This window comes from Lissotriton vulgaris, chromosome 12 (genome assembly GCF_964263255.1).
Source record: "Lissotriton vulgaris chromosome 12, aLisVul1.2, whole genome shotgun sequence".
Classification (NCBI taxonomy): Eukaryota; Metazoa; Chordata; class Amphibia; order Caudata; family Salamandridae; genus Lissotriton; species Lissotriton vulgaris.
Window position 1 is genome coordinate 233931662 of NC_141700.1, and position 20233 is coordinate 233951894.

General features: G+C 45.6%; 1 protein-coding gene across 1 annotated transcript in view; it reads left to right on the plus strand.

Moving 5' to 3' along the window:
• Window positions 1–20233, plus strand: part of CDH16 (cadherin 16) — a 777195-nt gene that overhangs the window by 427676 nt on the left and 329286 nt on the right. The window contains exon 13 of the mRNA XM_086947729.1: window positions 13571–13821. Within this exon, the coding sequence (XP_086803855.1) occupies window positions 13571–13821 (251 nt within the window). The remainder of the gene's footprint in view (window positions 1–13570; window positions 13822–20233) is intronic.

Genomic DNA, 20233 nt, shown 5'->3' on the forward strand with positions numbered 1-20233 from the left:
AAAGATGTTGTTACAAAGCAAGCTAAAATATTGCTGCCTTATTTGGAGAACATTGTATTGTCTAATTAAATATCAGTCGTGAGAACTACAATCGTAATGGTTGCTATGCCAATATAAAAATGCAGCTGCAAGTTCTTAGGGAGCAATAACAATCAGCACCTTTTGTAAGATAGCATTAGGAATTATTTTATGCGTAATGACAATTCAACTTCAGTACTGGTAGTATGGAATGGAACTAACACGGTCTTTCAAGGAGACTGTATTTCAAATATTGCTAGAGAGTCTGCGGAACAAGAATTTATAATTCAGAATCTTGTCAATCCGTTGTCCATTTGCTACTAAAATGAATAGAAACAAAAGGAACAAATGATGGACACAATGCTGAACAATGCAAACATTCAACCCAAGTCACAAAGATCTGCATTTAATCCATCATTCTATTGCTCATCACGCCACCCCAGTTTGGATCCAGCCATATGCAAATCAGTCTTGACCCTGTGCCTCTTAGGAACAGTCTAGCCCGAACTGCCAGGATAGGTCCCCCCTGGACTGGCAATAAACATCATGGGACCGGTTTCATGACATCACCCCTCATCAGCCAGGATAGCTTGAATGCAGTGGTGCAGTGAGCACGGGACCCACATCTGGGCATACGCTTTCCCCTTAGGGCGATGAAAGCAAAAGAAACAAATGATGAACGGAATGCCGAACAATGCAAACATTCAACCCCAGTCACAAAGATCTGGGTTTAATCCATCGTTCTATTGCTCACCACGCCACCCCAGTTCGGACCCAGCCATATGCAAATCAGTCTCGACCCTGTGCCTCATGGGAACAGTACATCCCGAGCTGCCAAGCCTGGTCCTCCCTGGGCCGGAAACAAGCATCCTGGGACCGGTTTCAGGGCATCACCCCTCATTAGCCAGGCTAGCTTGAATCCAGTGGAGCAGTGAGCACGGAACCATGAGTCGCTAATGCCAATGCACAACAGTGCCTCATCAATATTCATGAGGCACTCGCAATTTGCGACCCCATTGGGAATGGCTGGCCGTCCCAGGCATGGGGGCCTGTTGGGGTCAGCAGACCAAAGCAGTAAAAAAAAATGCAACCTGTTTTCCGTAAAGAAAAACGTGATGCATTTAAAAAAAGAAAAATGGAACATTTTTATTTACTTTTTTAAGGGCCGGTAGTGGGACTACTGCCTGCCTCTAAAAAGTATTTTCCCCTGCATTCACAGAGAGGAAGAGGTTCCCTGGGGATCCCTTTCCTTTAGTGAGTTCTTTACCATGCTCTTGAGAGGGGGGTAAATTGCGAGTGTTTTGCGACCGCAATTGTAGTCGCAAAACTTTCTAACATAGGGTAGCTAGCCCCTATTAGGAAGGGATGTCCTTTGAACGCCCCGTCCTAATAGCGATTCGCAAATACTATTTAGAGAGTCGCAAATAAATTGCAACTCACTAGATAGTGTTTGTACATGGCCCATTGATATTTTTTGCTTGCGCAAACGGGTCGCACACCCGTTTGCGCATGCAAAAATGGGTCGTACATCTGGTCCGATATGCAATAATTTTGCAGTTTCTGTGATTTCCTAATAGTGATTCCTACAAAGTAGGAATCGTTATTAGGGAATCGTAAATAGGAAATGCCATTGCATTCCCAACTACGGGTAAGATAGGAAATGGCTTCCATTTCCTAAATTGCGATTTCCTATTAGGAAATCGTAATTTAGGAAATCCAAACCCAAGCGTGCCTCTGGCCTTCAGGCCCTCCTGGATGCACCCTGAAATGCGTTGTTCACATGTCAGTGCACACCTGCCCTAAGGGCATATGTACGCTTCATGTCAAATTAAAAATATGCACTTTTAAATAATTTTTTTAATTTTGCGCAATGGTTACCAAAATTTGGCTCACTGAAAGAGAAAAAGGATTCACTAATTCATGAATCTTTTCAACAGTAACAGATACATTAATTGAGCTAAACATATATTTCATAAGTTTCCTTAAGAGATACCAGTGACATTTTAGGGCATTGTGTTAATATATGTGGGAAATTGTTCGGTCTGAATGTTGGCCGTGCTCTACAGTGAGCCATATTGGATTAAGGAAGTCCCTGAAGAGTTCTCTGTCCTGGGGCTTCTACGTTTTACAGATTAAAGGCCCAGATGTCCTCAGATGAACGTGCGCTGGCAAAAATCTTCATTCATGTATTCATTCATTCCAAACCGCTCATTCACGTTAGTATCACACATTTCACAGGTCTTATGAACACTGACTAAACCCCAGAGACCCAAAGTTACAGGTAGATATGTTTGAAATGAGAGCTCGCGCCTCAGTGCACTGATACTTCGGGAAACATAATTACATCATTTCTCCAGGGTTTTCTGGGAAAAGTAGCCCTTGAGGCCAGCAATGAGCAGCCCCCTGTGCTCTCATTGAAGATGTCTAAATACATTTGAGCTCGTTTTACGGCAACTGCTCAGGGCATGCCTACGTGCAGACATAATCATGTTCTGTCCTATGTGTTTTCTTTGGAGTTTGTCTCCACTTGACATAAGCAGTTTTGTTTCAAGTTGATGTAATGCTCTGTCCTGCTCTGAGGTTTTTCTCTGGTGCTGTGCTTACAGATTTCTTCAATTACTTGGCCTCTTTGTCCTTCTTGTAATAGACGACCACCAGTTACTGACTGTATATTTACCAATTTAAAGTCTCTGTGGGGGAGGGGGGGTTCATTTGGGCCTCCTATGGCCCAAATGATTGTGGTAAGATGGCTGAGAGGGTGTGGTGAACCTCCTTTCTTCATATCAACACCCCTGTGCGTTATTGAACCAGGTATACTGCGGTAGGCTGCATCATGTCTCTGGCTGTACAGTGGTGGCAGTTTACTGTTCATACAGCCACCTGCTAGGTCTCAGAGGTTCCTTCTATAGGAAAACGTGGCTTCTTTTGCTGCCTTTTGTCCGTCCTACAATATCGATATTAATGTATATTGCCACTTGATGTGATTATTGTTATTATTATTGTTAATACTACTGGAAATAGTAGTAGTATTCCTATTATTATTATAATTATGTAATAATTATTATTATAATAATAACACACCGTCACAATCAACTTTCTACACAATAAAAACATGTCACAGACCATACCACAGCATTCCACTCTCAACTATTGGAAGGTTTAATACAAATCTATTTCATGTACATAAACAAACTCGTCTCTCTCCGGTCCTGAAGGCTCTACAATGTCTTCGAATAGAAAGAAGATCGTCCTTACACTACTGTTCATCGCAGAGACAGCGATCAATGGCAAAGGACCAAAAGTAATTCAAGCAAAAGTCACAAAAAACTCCCAACTGAGAAACGTATTGGTGGCACTTCTTTCTATGTTAAAGCCACAAAACTATGAAATGCCCTACCTGCAAAGATAGAGTCAACAAAAAATCACTTAGAGTTCAGAAAGATGTTTAAGACCTGGTTATTTCCAATGTAATCTAACAAAGAATCCACGTGGTCTAATTGTCTGCATTACCCTCCTGGAACCGCTAAGATTAAGGAAGCGCTAAAACAGTAGAATCCCTTTACGAACAAAGCTTAATACCAGGGAGAACCACATACCCCTCAAATCTTACCACACACGCATCTGTCTCAATCAACCACATATTGGAATGATCAAAGCAAAGCCCAGGAATTGTCCTCTCTTCAAAATTGCCCGATACAGACGTAAACAACACACTATCTGGACAGACCACGTGATTCAGTACCCCTACTTTTAAAAAACAAGCACAAAGTCAAATCATTTCAATAATTCTTAATATCTAAGTAAAAAAGGACAGGCTCTATCAACATCATCAACAGTGAAACTGAACACTGTAAGATGCAACAACTTATATCTGCGGTCACAATTTATCTTCTGCTCCCCCTAGATTACATTCTATATCAATATTCCAAAAACACTCAGCATGAAAATTGACCTGATTTGCAGCTAGGAATTATTCTATATCCTACCTTTCATTTTGAATGACACTTTTCTTAAACTCCCTCCTTCACCTGCCTTAGTACTCATCAGAGCGTACCCTACTCTATCACAGGCCTGCAGCCTTACTATACTATACTATACTTCAGTAAACTAACCTTAACCCACCTTGCAAATCATAAACGTTCCTTCTAAGTAACCATTTCATTTTCTAACCTGTCTACACATCACACTCCCACATATCACAATGTCTCCTTCTGTGTAACCCCTCCTTGTAATGAAGAACCGGGCTTTTAGAACCCAGCGGCGCCAGGGACACGCCCAAAGTCTTCGGGTTCTCCTGTCTTGGCAAACAGAGACATGGAATACTTCTAGGTGGCGCAGAGATCAAATTTATTAGCTGCAGCTAGTAGCAGTAATCCCAGCAATACAACACGGTGTACAACTCAAGAAACTGCTCAATTTTGTAGAGCAAGACATCAGTATTTATACACAATATTCACATTACAAATGGACACCCACTGCAGCAAATTCTGACCAATAGAAGCACATTTCTATACATTATCACATTCCAAAAGGCTCACTTTACATTGTACCAACCCCACAAGTTAATTATTGGGAATGTCCCAAATTCAATTTCCACAAGCCGGACAAACCCATAATTGATAGCACAATGCATGTAACGAAGGAACATAAAAAGGAAACAATGATAGATAACGAGCAAGATAAGGCATGTGTAGAAAAGCTAAAACTTAACGATGTCATGAACTTTGACTTGCAATCTCAGATAGCAATCAACTAAGGGAATTGGCCTCGCAAAGGGTCAGTTTCAGATAAAGAGGTCAGTTCCTTACAATGCACCTTAGAGTCAAGGAAAGGTTTAGTTAATAAGTGCATGAACAACTAAGCCCATGCAACTTCGTTCGTCTAGTTACCTCCATGGGCCTACGTGATGGCAACACCAAAATGGAGGCACAAACAAAATGGAACCCATATTCGAGACAAAGTCTCTGAATACGTAATGAACTCGCTAGTTAACATGACGAATTCACTCCATATTAGCCGTACTTGCTAAATACGGTACGACATCAACAAAATCGTGACGGAACCATAACATCACAGGACAAGGCAGAATTTTACAGAACCTCAGTAATCTCACAATATCTAAACTCCTTCATCCTAATTACTTATCCTGTTAATCTCTTATTAATTTAATCCCTTGCTAGAAACTTGAGGAAGGGCTTCAGTTTCCTCATAGTAGAGGACTAATCTATAATCAAAAAGATTTTCAACGGAGGAGCTCTGCGTGCGTCCAAAATGGCCGCATGAGCTTAGGGCTCCCGAGAACCCCGCTGCCCCCGGACATATCCTATCACCTATCCTGTTGCCTGACGGCGAAATGCTGCAGCGGAAGCGGAGCGGTGCCGGGCGCTGAAATTTGCTTCCTGCACGGCCGCCGTAGACCGGAGAAAAAGGGCCGGGAAGATTGTGGCCTGCTTGCTCAGAAGCCGGGGTCTCGAGTTGGCATCAGACCCTGGCCTGAGTGTGTCAACAACGGGGCCGGAAACCGGAAGTCGCCGGCCCGGCCCCACATTGGACCCGATTTTTCTCCCAAACTCAGTGGGCACCCCCCTCACCCCGGACATACGCCATCAGCTGGATTAAGGGAGAGGCATGCCCGCACCACTGCAGCACAAGTCTCCACGGTAATTGCACCGCAACCCCGGCCCCATGAGCACCATCTGCGCAATATAAAGGCTACGGAGAGCGAGCTGGAGAGCAGAGTTGCGGACGGGGTGTCCCCGATTGGAAGTAAGGACACCTGTGGCTGTGGGGAATACCCCGGAGTATGGTGTGCAGGTTGAGTTGGGCGGATGTGGCGCAGGGGACAGATAGCTGGAACAGCTGTGGCTCAAGCAGGAGATCTGGAAAGCCTGTGAGTCTGAGGAGGACTGCCACCTAATGAGGGGCTCCGACTGCGGAATCTCATCCAGATATTTGGACATTGCGCTGGTGACTGGGAGAGTGCGCCGACACGGGCGAGCAGAGCGATCTTACGCTGTACCCATTGTCTAGCGCCACTGTCGCAAGAACTCAGTCACTGAGTGTCACACTCATTACTTGACCTGAAAATGGCGACCAAGCCTGACGTGGAGAAACAGCAATCTAAGGCTGCTAGAGGGGCCAGATACACTCAAGCCAACAAGTTGGATCGATACACACAACCCAGAGGGTCGCCTACCATGTTTGGGAAATCACAAGATGGAAATTGAGAGGCGTTGGCCGCTATAACGAAGCCTATGCTACAGGATGTGATGGCCGCAATCGACGGGGTGAAAACCTCCCTTGGTCAGAAGATGGAGTCCTTAGATCACAAGCTGGACACGGTCACTATTGAGGTTAACTTAATCCGAGTGGACCTCACCAAAACTAGTGAAAAGGTAAAGTCGCTAGATATCTAAACGACCAGTCTTACTGATGATGCGGCACAGCTGCAACAGGAAGTTCGAAATCTTAAAGCCTCTGGGGATATCGCAAGTCGCAAGTTGGACGAATATGAAGGAAGGGCCCGTAGAAACAATGTGCGCATTATTGGAGTACCGGAGAAGGCCGAAGGTCAGGCCGCGGACCTTTTTGTTGAGGACATCATACTCAATCACCTGAAACCTAAAGGCCTGGGAAATTTCTTTACAGTGGAAAGAGCACACAGGATTCCAGGAGGGAGACCACGACCCGGAGCTCCACCCCGGCCGATGATTGTGAGGGTGCTCAACTTTAGCGACAGAGACGCTATACTGCAGGCCTCCCAAACTGGGGGCCCCCTGAAGTACGAAAATTCCACCCTCAGTTATTTTTCGGACTTTACTCAGGCGGTACAGAAACAGCGGCAAAGCTTCATGGGAATCTAAAGGAGGCTTCGTGATAAAGGGCTAAAATATGCCATGATGTACCCTGGCAAGTTGAGAGTGGAACATGAAGACAGGGCTTATTTCTTTGACAACCTCGAAATCGCCTCAGACTGCTTGGAGAGTCATTCCTCCCGGGGTGAGCCGCGGAGACCGAGCAGAGAGGACGAAGAGGGCTTGCAAGAACAAGAATAACGAGCAACATTGTTGCCGGTGGTGTTGGACTGGGTTGGGGGGTGGACCATGGATGAAACGTTTCCGTGAACATGTTTTTTGTACATGTGGATTAAACAGGTACAATAATATCCTAGGGGTCAGGCGGGGAATCGGATGGTCGTACTCCTCCTCGGATCTACTTTTCGATAGTTAATTAGTTAGATTTTGGGGCAACAGGCACACTGCGAGTTGGGGCAGGCGAAAGCCGTGAGCAGGGGTGCAGGGTGGGAGGGCGGTAAGTGGGGATTGTTTGTGGGGTGGATTATTTTTTTTTTTTGTATTATTGGTTGTGTTTTTTGTTATTGTTTACCAAGGCATCGAGTTGGAACGTAGAGCGTTGATGTTGCAGTGGTCGGAGGATTGTCACTTCCTTTTCATCTTTGATGATGGGGGGTAAGGAACTGAAGGTTTTGAGTTGGAATGTGAACGGGTTGGGGGACAAAATCAAACATAGTGTGGTTCTCCAGTATCTTAAACGACACGCTCCTGATGTGGTTCTACTTTAGGAAACACATTTGGTAGAGAATTCGTGTAAGGCGATGCATAGAATGGGATACAGGTTGGTGGCGCATGCGGGATTCACTTCGGGCACCAGGGGGTGGGAATCCTGACCCGGAAGGCGCTCCCGTTGGTGATTGACTCTATCCCTGGGGATGACAGGGGCAGATATGTTGGAGTGACGGTTCGTTGGGAGGGGCACACCCTCTCCTTGTTGTTGGTTTATGTACCCCCAGGCATGCAAGCTACCACTTTTGCTGACTTGGGAAAGGTTCTTCTAGATCTCCCGAGGGGTCTACTGATTTTTGGGGGAGACTTTAACGCAGTGGTCTCTGGAGTTATGGACAGATATCCTTCGCGGGATATGGGGTGGGTTCAGAGATGACTGCCTGATTTCCTCGATGCCATGGGTCAGGTGGATGGCTGGAGACTGCTCCATCCGGACCAAAAGCAATACATCTTTCATTCTGGTGCCTATGGTAGCCTTTCCTGATTAGACTACTGCCTCGTGCCCGCAGCTCACGCGTCTTACGTTGTGGAGGCGATACACCTTGCTAGGGGCATATCTGATCATTCTCCGCTCTGGTTCCGTTTCTGTGTTGCTTTGGGGTCTGAGGGTAGGGTAGCTCCCATTAATCCCTGGCATCTGCGTAACCCTAAAATCCGGAGGGACCTGATTAAGGCTCTAGATCATTATTTCCTAGAGAATGAGGGGTCGGTGTCCTCTTCGATCACACTCTGTGAAGCCTTTAAGACGGTTCCTAGGGGTCAGGCTTTATCATTGATAGCGGGAGCGAAGAGAGACTGAAACAAAGAAATTGTTGAAGTAGAATCTGAGATAGGTCGCTTGGAGGTGGGGCTGGAGCAGGAGGTGACTCGTGCTAAACTGCACATCCTGAATCTTAAGCACCTCGAGTATAGATCGCTGGTCACTGATAGTGCCAGAGCCCTGAGTAGAGAGCAGCAGGGTCGGCAGTATGAAGTTGGAGATAAGGCAGGGAAACTTATGGCTTGGTTGGATAAGAAGGATAGGCTGGATCGTGTTGTCCCGGAGCTTGTGACAGCAGACGGAGCACGACTCACAGATCTCCAGAGTATAGTGGATAGTTTTGCGGATTATTTTCACACTGTGTACACCCCGGTCTTGGAACTCCCGGAGGAAGACTCCCACTCGCTGCTGCGAGACTTACAGCTTCCATGCTTGACTAGGGAGGACCGTGATTTCATGGATAGTGCCCTCACCACGGACGAAGTAGCCCAGGCGGTGCGCTCTTTGAATTCGGGTAAGGCATTGGGGCCTAATGGGCTCCAAATTGAGCCGTGCAAGCTTCGACCTGATAAGATAGCTTCCTACCTGAGACGTATGTTTATCCATGCCCGGGAGAAGGGGAAACTTCCCTACGATCAGAGAGTAGCTTCTGTTGTGGTTATTCATAAGGAGGGTAAGCCAAAATCGAGTTGTGCTTCATATAGACCTATTTCGTTATTGAATGCGGAATCAAGATCCTTGCCAAGCTTCTTTCCAATAGATTGATTAAGGTGATCAGAGGACTGATACATCCTGATCAATCTGGTTTTATTCCTCAGAGGAACACAGCCCTAAACTTGCGCAGGTTACATGGTGTGATAGCCAGGGCTCATAGCCTGATGGAGCCTGCCATAATAGCATTGCTTGATGCAACAATGGCCTTTGATACTGTAGAATGGGCGTATTTGTGGGCAGTCCTGGCTAAATGTGGCTTTGGTCCCCACTTTATCCGCTTGGTGCGTTTGTTATATACTGAACCCCTCGCCCAGGTAGTGGTGAATAACCGGGTGTCGGCGCCATTTTGTCTGGAACGTGGCACCCGACAGGGTTGTCCCCTCTCTTCCCTTCTGTTTTCGTTAGCTCTTGAACCTTTAGCGGCCTGGATCCGCTGGGAGTCCTCTATTCGGGGTATCCGGTGGTCCCTACAGTGGGAGGACCAGATCTCTCTGTACGCGGACAATATTTTACTTTACCTGACCTCGCCTAGAAAATCCCTGCACATTGTTTGCGATGTGTTGGCCTCCTTTGGCAGGAACTCGGGCTGTCCATAAATTGGGGGAAATCTCTTTTGTTCGTTCTTAGTGGGGAGACTCCGGTTCCCCGCAAAATTGCCCGATTCAGATAGCTACAGACGGGTTTAAGTATTTGGGGATATTTATTTCATTAGACCCCACAATCCGTTATGAGAGCAATCTCCTTCCCCCTTTGGTTAGGCTGAGAAGCGACGTGGCCAGCTGGAAGAGGCTCCCTCTCACCCTGTTGGGGCGTGCGGCCCTCTTTAAAATGATGTCTTTGCCTCGTTTTCTTTATGCCCTTCAAAATACATTAGATGTAGTGCCAGCTAGTTATTTTCGAGAGGTTGAAGGGTTACAGCGTAGTCTGTTATGGGAGGGTAGACCCCGGATTGCATTAGCCAAATTGACGCTTCCATGGTATGACGGAGGTGTTGCACTCCCTGATATCAAGCGATACTATTGGGCCTCTCAGCTGGCAGCCATTAACCTAAGTACTTATGGGCCCTCCCTCCAATCCTGGATACGCGATGGATAGATGGCTTCTCTCTGGAGGCAATTATAATAGGGCACTCTACGCTAAGTCAGCGGGGAGGAGCTTGACGGGCCGACTAAACATGCAGTGCGGATCTGGCGTGATGCCACTAGCTCTTTGGGATGGAGGGACCGATTGACGCAGACCTACCCGAGGCATCACCTCTTGAAGACAGAATTTTAGATAGTCATCTGCCCGAGATGACTATTTCCCTGATTTATAAGAAGTTGATTGATCATAGGGCGGATCTCCTGGTAGAACTGAGGGGTAAATGGTTTCAAGATGGCGTTGAATTAGATGATGAGGACTGGCAGTCTGCTGTGTCCTCACCAAAGGAAGTCGCGATCCCAGCACGATTGAGACTTGTTCAATTAAAAATACTACACAGGGTTTATGTCACAGGGCCCGCTTGGTTCAGATGGGGCTGTCTGATACAGGTTTGTGCAGACGGGGGTGTGGTCTCGTGGGTACATTCCTCCATATCCTTTGGGAATGTCGATATATAGCCGAGTATTGGAGTAGGATACATGATATTATGCAAGAGGTCTTGGGAGTGGCGGTGTTGCCGGAGACGAGGAGATGCCTCCTTAATATTTGGGAACCTACTGATCTTAATTCAGCGCAGACTAAATGGGCAACACTGGGTGATATGATAGGGAAAGGAATATAGCTCAGCGGTGGGGATCTGAGAGGCCACCCACCCTTGAGGAATGGAAAGAGAACATGTTGAAAAGACTGTTTATTTGGCGAGGGGGTGCCCTCGTAAGTGGGCATCAGTGTGGGGGTTGTGGAACCGCTACAGGGGGGAAATTTGTGTGCCACCTGTAGATTCTCCCTTTGATATTCCCGCTTCCCCGTGATTATTCAATACTTATGTACCCTGTTCCCAGTTCCCCCCCCCTCCTTCCCTCTCCGATGAGATGTGGTGCTATATGGGAGAGTGTCTCCTCTGTACTATGCCTTTCTTTTTTTATGCCTTGTCTTAATAAAAAAGAAATATAAAAAAATAAAAAATAAAGATTTTCAACAATAATTATTAAGCCCTGGATTCACCACTAAATTTGGCCTACCTGCCATAAAGTGCTTTAGCTCCTCATCTGGGGTAATGCGTGTTATATAAATACAATTGCAATACATAATAATAATAATAATAATAACCAGCAAAGCTACCTCTATACCTCTATATTCTTTATTCTCACTTCACTCTAACACAAACTCTCAGATTATGATCCATGACATGAAAAGGAAAATGCACGTACTTACGGAAAAGAGGCTGACTAAAGGACCAGATATCAGGCATCTTCACCCAACAGAGAAAAAAGCTCTAAGCAGCCACTTGAAGTTCCAGAAAACATATCTGCCTATGCTTTTCTACTCAGTTTACGGAAACTCTTGCCATTTGCTGCTGGTATAACTATAATGGTGTGTGCCTATTGGCTACAACGAAACTCTACCGAGACTGAGATGCTACTCATTGGTGAAGGTGCCAAAACTATGGCCTTTTGCTATCGTCTCACCTCTGAAAAAGAGAGACCCACTCTTGTGGGTTGGAAATCACAATAAGTGTTGGAACAAAAGATTTAGAGTTACAAATATAATTATCACAGAAATAGGATCTGGACTTAATTGGCATAGTGTGCAGTTTGAAGGCACCCCCCCAAGCAGTGTTTAATTTGAGCCGGTGTTTGCAGGTGGGGCCCACCAGCACTAATTTGTGGGGGCTGGCACTTATTTTTCCTCATCAAACTGACTCAGAGAAAGAGAGAAAAAACACAAAAGGGGAAACAAAGAGGAAGAGAAAGACAGAACTACAGCGATAAAGGGAGAAAGCAGGGCTGAAAAGGAACCTGCAGGAGTGTGATAAAGATGCCGGGGGAATCTGGCTGTGGATTAAAGAGGCAAGAGGTGGTACTCAGTCTTAGTATTCAGAACCTTTGAAATTCATAGTGCTAGCTGCAGGTTTCTGACCAAATGTTGGGTCCCTTCACTTATTGTTTTACAAAGTAAGCACGGCCCCCAGGCATACTTGGTACTTCGCTCAGGTTCCGAAATTGGATGTTCTATGACTGCTGCACTCTGAAGGAGGATGCCTGAGAGTAAGGTATCAAAACTAACAGATGTAAGATATAGGAAAACCACAGGAACAATCAGGAATGGCAAACCGAGGGAACCAAGAAGAAAAAAAAACCACAAAGGAGAAGGAATAAACAGAAGTGGGAACTGAAGTGTAACTGATATAGGCGTAACAATGGTTGTTGGCAGATAGCTTTCTTCTGTACATGGTTAGTCTTTATACCTTGTCTGCCTTTACTAATCCAGAAGTACTACTGATACGGCCAGATCTAATATGGTGGATGAAGTTTGCCCATATAATGTGCATCTGTATTTTCCATTGTCCTGTTCTACACCTTTTCCAAGTATGAAGTATATGTGTTTTATGGGCTGCCATTTCTGGTAGCTTGACACTGGGTCCTAGCAATATGAATGCCACCAACAATGAAAATAGATAAGCTGCTTCCTTGGGCTATCCGGCTAAATTAAGAGTTGTGGCAGGAGATAAGGTGCATCTGGTCACCCACAACTTGGAGCTTTGTGAAGCTGAATGAGGATCCAAGTCTGCGGCTGCTGCCACCCAACATGAAAGGTCCTACCTGCTGGAGGTTATGGAGGAAGGAGATACTTCACTTGCATTTACCAAATATCGAGCACAGTTACTCTCTCCCAGATTGTTGCATCCCTTTGTCCTACATATTGGTCTGGGATTGCAGTCAGCATTAGATCATTGGAATGCTCAACATTTCAATACTTGTCTTTCTGTTTCTCCCTATTTAATTTAGAACATTCACTGGTTGGGATATTTCAGTAGCCTTATAGCCCTTCTGCCTCAAGCTATATCGGTTGTTAACGGTCCTCTCCATCATTATAAGCCCTCACCTGTAGCTCAGGCCTATCACTCAGGGCCAGAGCCTTTAACAACAGACACAACCCTCTTTTTCTCTGCTACTCAAGGCGCACAAAATACAGGGAATTATCTAAAGAGGTCAGAGGTTTCTCTCACCCAGGAGCTGTTCTTTGGAATAACCTGAAAACAATTTTGTGTTCCCTGATGAAGCCTCACAGCTGCATGTGCCAACATATGAATAGCCAAATAAATACAACATATGTTTTTAAACTGCTTATACTTGACACATTTCTAACATCAATTTATGTTAAAAGATCAACATAAAAATGTATATTTTTGGAACTAATAATTTAATTGTGGGAAGTGATATAAACGGATTGTAATGAAATAAATTTACCTGGTATAAGCAACAAATAGGGTTGTGAAAAATTGGCCTCATGTGGTCTTTATCTGTGTTCAGAAACACATGTAAAGCTCTGTGCATGAATCCTCTGATTGCAGAAACTGGACTACGAGAGAGTTCAAGAGTACACACTGGTCATCTCAGCCAGGAATGATGCTGAGCTGCAGGGAGCGGAGTACGGCCCCAGCTCGACGGCCACCGTCCTCATCTTGGTTGGAAACATTAACGAAGCTCCAGTCCTGACCCAATCCAAGTATGAGGTCAGTGTTCCAGAGAGCCTGGAGCCAGGGACGGTACTACTGACCGTCAAGGCTTCTGACCCAGACATCACCCACACACCGGACTTAAGGTAAATGTTTCGATATCCCTATTTTTAGTTGTGCTGAAGTGATGCCTATAGCGTCAGTAGGGTTGCATTGGTAAGAGTTGGAAAGGGCAGGCAGGATGTGACGTTGATTGCTTGCTGCTTTTATGGTTTATGGATTACTCCATGTTTAAAGGTATCCCAGTATAAAAAACAATACAGATATTAAAAAGAGGGGTAGGACGTGATCCAGCGTCACTATAGAAATTCTGTCACTCATGCGTCACCATTCACTACCTAATACTCACCATTCTAATCAATAACAAGGCCCATACAACTTATGACAGAATATCATGAAGCTGAATCATGTGGCCTAATTATTCACACTATGAAACTCATATGTACATTATTTACAACTGCAGTATAACGTTTATATTCATAGATAGACATGGAAACATTTAATTGGACCACTGAGGCCAATGAGATCAGCTAATGGTAACAACTACATAATCAAGACCAGCTTGACATTTTAAATCTTTTATTTTTAAAGTTTCAAAGTTTCAAAATCTTTATTAGCTCATTTATTAATCTCAAACATTTTTATTAAATCAATTTTAATCATTAGATTATTGGCTCAAAAGGTCCAGCATTTAAAGTTTGCACAGAGTAAATGAATTAAAATAAACATCAACTCTAAGGCCCAGATGTAGGTAAAATAGATTTACCGATTTTTAATTACCGAATTCTACTGATTCGGTAATTAAAAATCGGTAAATCTAAGGGGTGGATATGTAGGAACATCCAGATGTTCCTTTTACCGAATCAGTAAATATCTGTATTTACCGATTCGGTAAATACCGACCGGTAATGCCCAATTCATTCCTATGGGCTTTGAAGCCCATAGGAATGAATGGGGCATTACCGGTCGGTATTTACTGAATCGGTAAATACCGATTTTGACAAGGGTGCAGGGGGTGTCACTTTGACACCCTCTAGCACCCCCAAAAAAGATTCGGGGGCCATGTGGCAGGCATACCTGCCCTAAGGGCAGGTCTGCCTGTTTATGGCACAGGTGTGCATGCACACATGTGCATGCACACCGGAATCAGTATTTTACCATGAAGTTGGATTTCATGGTAACATACCGATTCTGTAAGGCTTGTGGGACTCAGAAGAGTCCCACCTACATCTCATTGTTACCGAATCGGTAAAAATACCGATTCGGTATTTTACAGATTCGGTAAATTTACCGATCGGTAAATTTACCGAATCTGTAAAATATGTGGCCCTACATACCATTTTGTGAATCTCGGTCGGTAACGGCCGAAAATACTGATTTTCGGCCGTTACCGACCGACCTACATCCGGCCCAAAATCCCTATGTTAAGCTTTCTGACCTGAAAAAGAATAATCATTTATGAAACATTCAAAGTTCTTATGTGTCCAAAGGAAAACGGACAGCACTTCGCCCTCAGGAAATTCAGACTCACTAATCTAACTAAATGTTATATTCTAGTAAAATGCAGCAACCTAATTGGTTGTCATCCATCAGACCACCGAGAGGCCAACGCATCATTTCTAGTGACATCATTATGTCATTGTCCATTGACACAAAGCAACACTGACTTCCCAGAGTTGCAACATTAAACTAAATGTTCATAGTTATTTCCTCCAGGATTTTAGCCAAGCTGCCGCTACACGCTTCCTTGGCCTTGACGCCTCAGCTTTCGGAGCTTGATGCACACATCATCCATTGTTTGAGCTTCTGCACGTTTCCGTGGAAGTTTTTCATTAAAAACACCATCACTGCTGTGCTCAGCTCCTTTTAGTCAGGCCAACCAACTTTCATTAGATCTAGGCCTCAAACCTTTCACTCGAGCTAGTATTTAAACAAACACAAAAGAATGATTAATTCAGGTAAAATAAACCCTTCTGTTGCCCACCCTCCATTTCTAATATTTAACCCATTAATATATGTCACCTAGCAGAAGCACACAAATAAAGCACCACATTTAATATCTACCATTCTTCTTAAAGTCCAGCTGGATTCTTTATATATCTGAAAGAGTAAAAAGATAGACGAACAGAACATGGAGAGACAGTCACAACATAGACTTACATATAAGCACACATAATAGAAGCACATGCCATAAAATGATCAGCCACATTAATGATGACAAAGACAATAGGACGAACAAGACAATGTTAATTATATGTTACAAAACAAACTCGCAAATGCAACATGAGCACATAAATGTAAGTCCCGCGTGTTTGTGAATGCAATTTTACTCTAGGTTGATTTAATAATACAAATCATGCAACAATTCATTAATAAATTAGTTCATGTTACAGAGAATTAATTTCACGAGTCAGAAATAAAATGAATTCTGAAACTCGTTCCGTCAACTCCCTCATCTGGTGATTTAAAAATCACCAAACAACACCCAAAATTTAGGAAATTTTGAACCCAATTTAGAGACGTCACACATTGAATTCTTTCAATATTAGTCTCCCTAAACCCCTGTTTCTGCTGTTTGCTCAACACTTTCAAACTAAGCCCTTCGCATCTCTTCTAATTCATATTCCTTCTCCTGTTCCTTTCTGAGTTTATAAATCCTCCTCTTTTCTCTCTGATGCTTCTTCCTTTTGTGAATCATGCAACTAATTTTAAGCAGCAATATCACTATAATGATGACAATTACTGGATAGAGCACTTTGCCAAAGATGGAGCCACCAATTCATGAAAACCATTCTTTTATTGCCTCCATTCTTTTCCCTATTCGTTCTGTAAAACTTTCTTCTTCCAGGGGTTCTATTTCTTCATGTAACTGTGTAATATTCTTAATAAGCAACTCTATATTCCGACTCTTGTCAGGAATATAAGTACAGCAATCCTGAACATGTAAGACCCCACAGACTCCTCCCTCCTTTGCAAGCAGAATGTCTAATGCAAGACGATTCTGCATAACCATGCTTCTAGTAGCAACAAGTTCTGTATTAACTAATTGAAAACCGCTTGCAGTATCTGTTGAAAATCGAAATTTGCCTAGCTTATGTAACGGTAAATTTCAATTCTATTAAGGACACGGAGGCGAGGATTATGCTATATCTTCCTTCGCTTTATTAACATAAAACTCCACAGCAGCTTAGGAAAATATTCAAACAGTGAACGAAAAATGCTTTAAGTCCCAAAGCATTTGAAGGAACGTTTTAACAGTCCAAAACCACAACTCCCAAGAGTCTCTTGTGTCTTGCTAGTCCATAGTCCTTCCATCATGTCTATCACAGCTAGAAAGCCAGTCCTCTCTTCCTCTTCCTCCTCTTTCTTCGCGCAGATCACGCATTGGCCTCATTGATCCTGTTTAGCACCCTCGTTGCCTGCCGAAAAAAAGGACAGCGTAAGCGAGGCGGCACAGGAATGCAATAATAAGGCAAAGGAGTACTCAAAGACTAGTCACAGTACAAGCACTGTATAAAGGAAAACGCTTTACTTACTGCCATACGGGTGGGTAGAGAAACCACTGTGCATCCTGGGTGGGATAATCCTCGCCTCCGTGTCCTTAATAGAATTGAAACTTACAGTTACATAAGCTAGGCAAATTTCGATTCTATGTCAGGACCGGAGGCTTCAGATTATGCTAGTTCAAAGCTTACTTACCACCAACTGGGCTAAATCCACCACAGGTTTAAAGTAAAACCTCTTAAAGGTGGAATCCGAGGACCAATCCGCAGCTCGCATTAGATCCTCCAAGCGAGCACCCACAGAGAACGCCTTAGAGGCCATGGCCCCTCTGGCAGAGTGTGCTCCAAAAAGATTTGTATTGATGCCTGCTTCTTGCATGACCCAACGCACCCACCTAGCAATAGTGGGGGAGGAGACAGCTTTGTGTGGCTTCCGCAAGGCAATCAACAATTGACGCTCGCCCGGGGGGAGCAATTCTAAAGTTAAATCCTCATATGCTTTGAGGCATTGCACAACACACAACTTAGGAGTGTCTAGAAAAGCTGGATAGGAAATGGATCGTGACGACGTCTTAGTGCGCCGACCCACGGTAAAAGTAACCCCATCCGGGGAGAAGATGCGTGCAGATATATCCAGGGCACGCACGTCAGACACACGTCTACAAGAGACTAAACATAACAGCATGGCCAACTTTGCTGAGAGTTCCTTAAGAGACAGATAGGAGTTGGCCGGCCATGAAAGGAATAAATTCAGGACCAAATTGACGTCCCAAAGGACGGAATACCTGGGCTCTGGAGGCAATGCGGGTCGAATAGCTCGCAGAAGACGACAAACAAAAGGATGCTCACCCACCGGAGAGCCATCGATGTTGTCATGGCCTGCCGAAATCGCTGACCGAATCGCATTAATTGTTCTGTAGGCAAGGCCCTTGTCGGCTAGTTCAGCCAGGAAATTTAGCACGGGAACGAGGCCCGCGACCAAGGGATCCAAATCCCTTCGTAGACACCAACGCATCCACTTAAGCCAAGCGGATCTGTAGCGCTTCATCGTACTATCGGCCCACGCTTTGGAGAGAAGGTGCTCAGCTGACCCCGAAAGGCCCGGGAGCGTCCAGCGTCTCCTGAGAGCCTCCACGCCATGAGGCGAGGCGGGGCGAGCCCCACACGATGAGAGGATGCGGTTCCTGATCCGGATTCCTCAGGAGCAGAGGAAACAGGGGGAGTAGGATTGGAAAATCCCAAGAAAGTTCCAGAAGAACCGGAAACCATACTTGAGACCTCCAAAGCGGCGTAACCAACACCAGCTCCGCTCCTTGGCGGCGTACTTGGGCAGCTGTCCGCACCACCATGGAGAACGGGGGGAACGCAAACGGTTTTTCCCGACTCCAATCCTGCAGAAAGGCGTCCGTGGCCTCCGCAAGAGGGTCCGGCCTCCAACTGAAAAAACGCGGCAGTTGGTGGTCCAGACGGGACGCAAACAGGTCCACCAAGAAGGGACCCCAAAGGCTTTGTAGCCACCGGAAGACTTCCGGATCCAGTTTCCACTGACTGGCATCCCTGAGGTACCTGGAGTGCCAATCCGCTACCTGATTGGCCTGACCTGGCAGGTACTCCGCCGTCACAGCGATGTGGCACGACAGGCAGTAGTCCCAGAAGTCCTTCGCCAAATTCGCCAGAGCGCGGGAACGAGGACCCCCTAGATGGTTCACATAACGAACCGCTGAAACATTGTCCATTCTCAGTAAAACACAGGCTTTGACCGAATCCTTGGTCCAGCAACGGACCGCGAAGGAGCCCGCCAGGAGCTCCAAACAGTTGATATGTAACCGTTGTTCGTCTGAAGACCAGGCGCCGCCGGTGGAGAAATCCCCGCACCGAGCGCCCCAGCCCGACCTGCTGGCATCGGACTCTATGACTAGATCTGGGGCCGACCCGAAGATTGCCCGACCATTCCACGCCTCCATGTGAGACAGCCACCAAGACATTTCCTCCTTCACCTCCTCCGTGAGAGGAACCCACTGATCGTAGCTCATCCCTCTCCGGAGGTGCTGAGCTTTGAGGCGTTGAAGCGCCCTGTAATGTAGGGGCCCCGGAAAAATCGCTTGGATGGAGGATGACAGAAGTCCTACCACCTTGGCGACATGCCGCAAAGACGTGCGATCCTTGGTGATCGTCTGCCGAAGCAGATGTCGGATCTTCGCGATCTTCCGGGTCGTAAGGCTCAGAACCGCCTCCACCGAATTCACCACGAAACCCAGGAAGGTAATTTTCTGAGTGGGGGTCAAAACCGATTTTGAGCCGTTGATAACGAACCCCAGTTTCTGAAGAAGCTGTACGGCCTGTTGCAGCTGCCCAGCCAAGACCACTGGACACTGTCCCATAAGGAGGATGTCGTCCAAGTATACCAACATCCGCACCCCTTGACCCTTGAGGAACTCCACCACCGGATGCAGTACCTTTGTGAAGCACCAAGGGGCCGATGAAAGGCCGAACGGCAGCGCCGTGAACTCGAACACCCTGTCGTTCCACAAAAACTGAAGGAAACGACGATGCAGCGGGTGGATAGGAACGACCAGATAGGCATCCTTGAGATCCAGCCTCACCATCCAATCTCGAGGGAGGAGCACGTCTCGAAGGAGGTAGATACCCTCCATCTTGAAGTGTCGATAGATCAACCACCCGTTGAATTCTTTGAGATTGATCACAGGTCTCTTGCCCCCATCTGTCTTGTCCACTAGGAAGACATTGCTGAGAAAACCTTTGGGGTGGCGCGTTGATAGACGGAAGGCCCCTTTGCGAAGCAACTCTGAGACCTCTCCGTCTATCAAAAGTGCGTTGGACTCCGAAAACACCATCGGACGTGGGAACACTGCTTGAGTGGGTTGGTCGTAGAACTCTATGTGGAACCCACGTATGGTTTGCAAGACCCAAGCGTCCGCAGAGAGCAATTCCCACTCCTCGTAAAAGGTTGCCAACCTCCCTCCTATCGGAACCT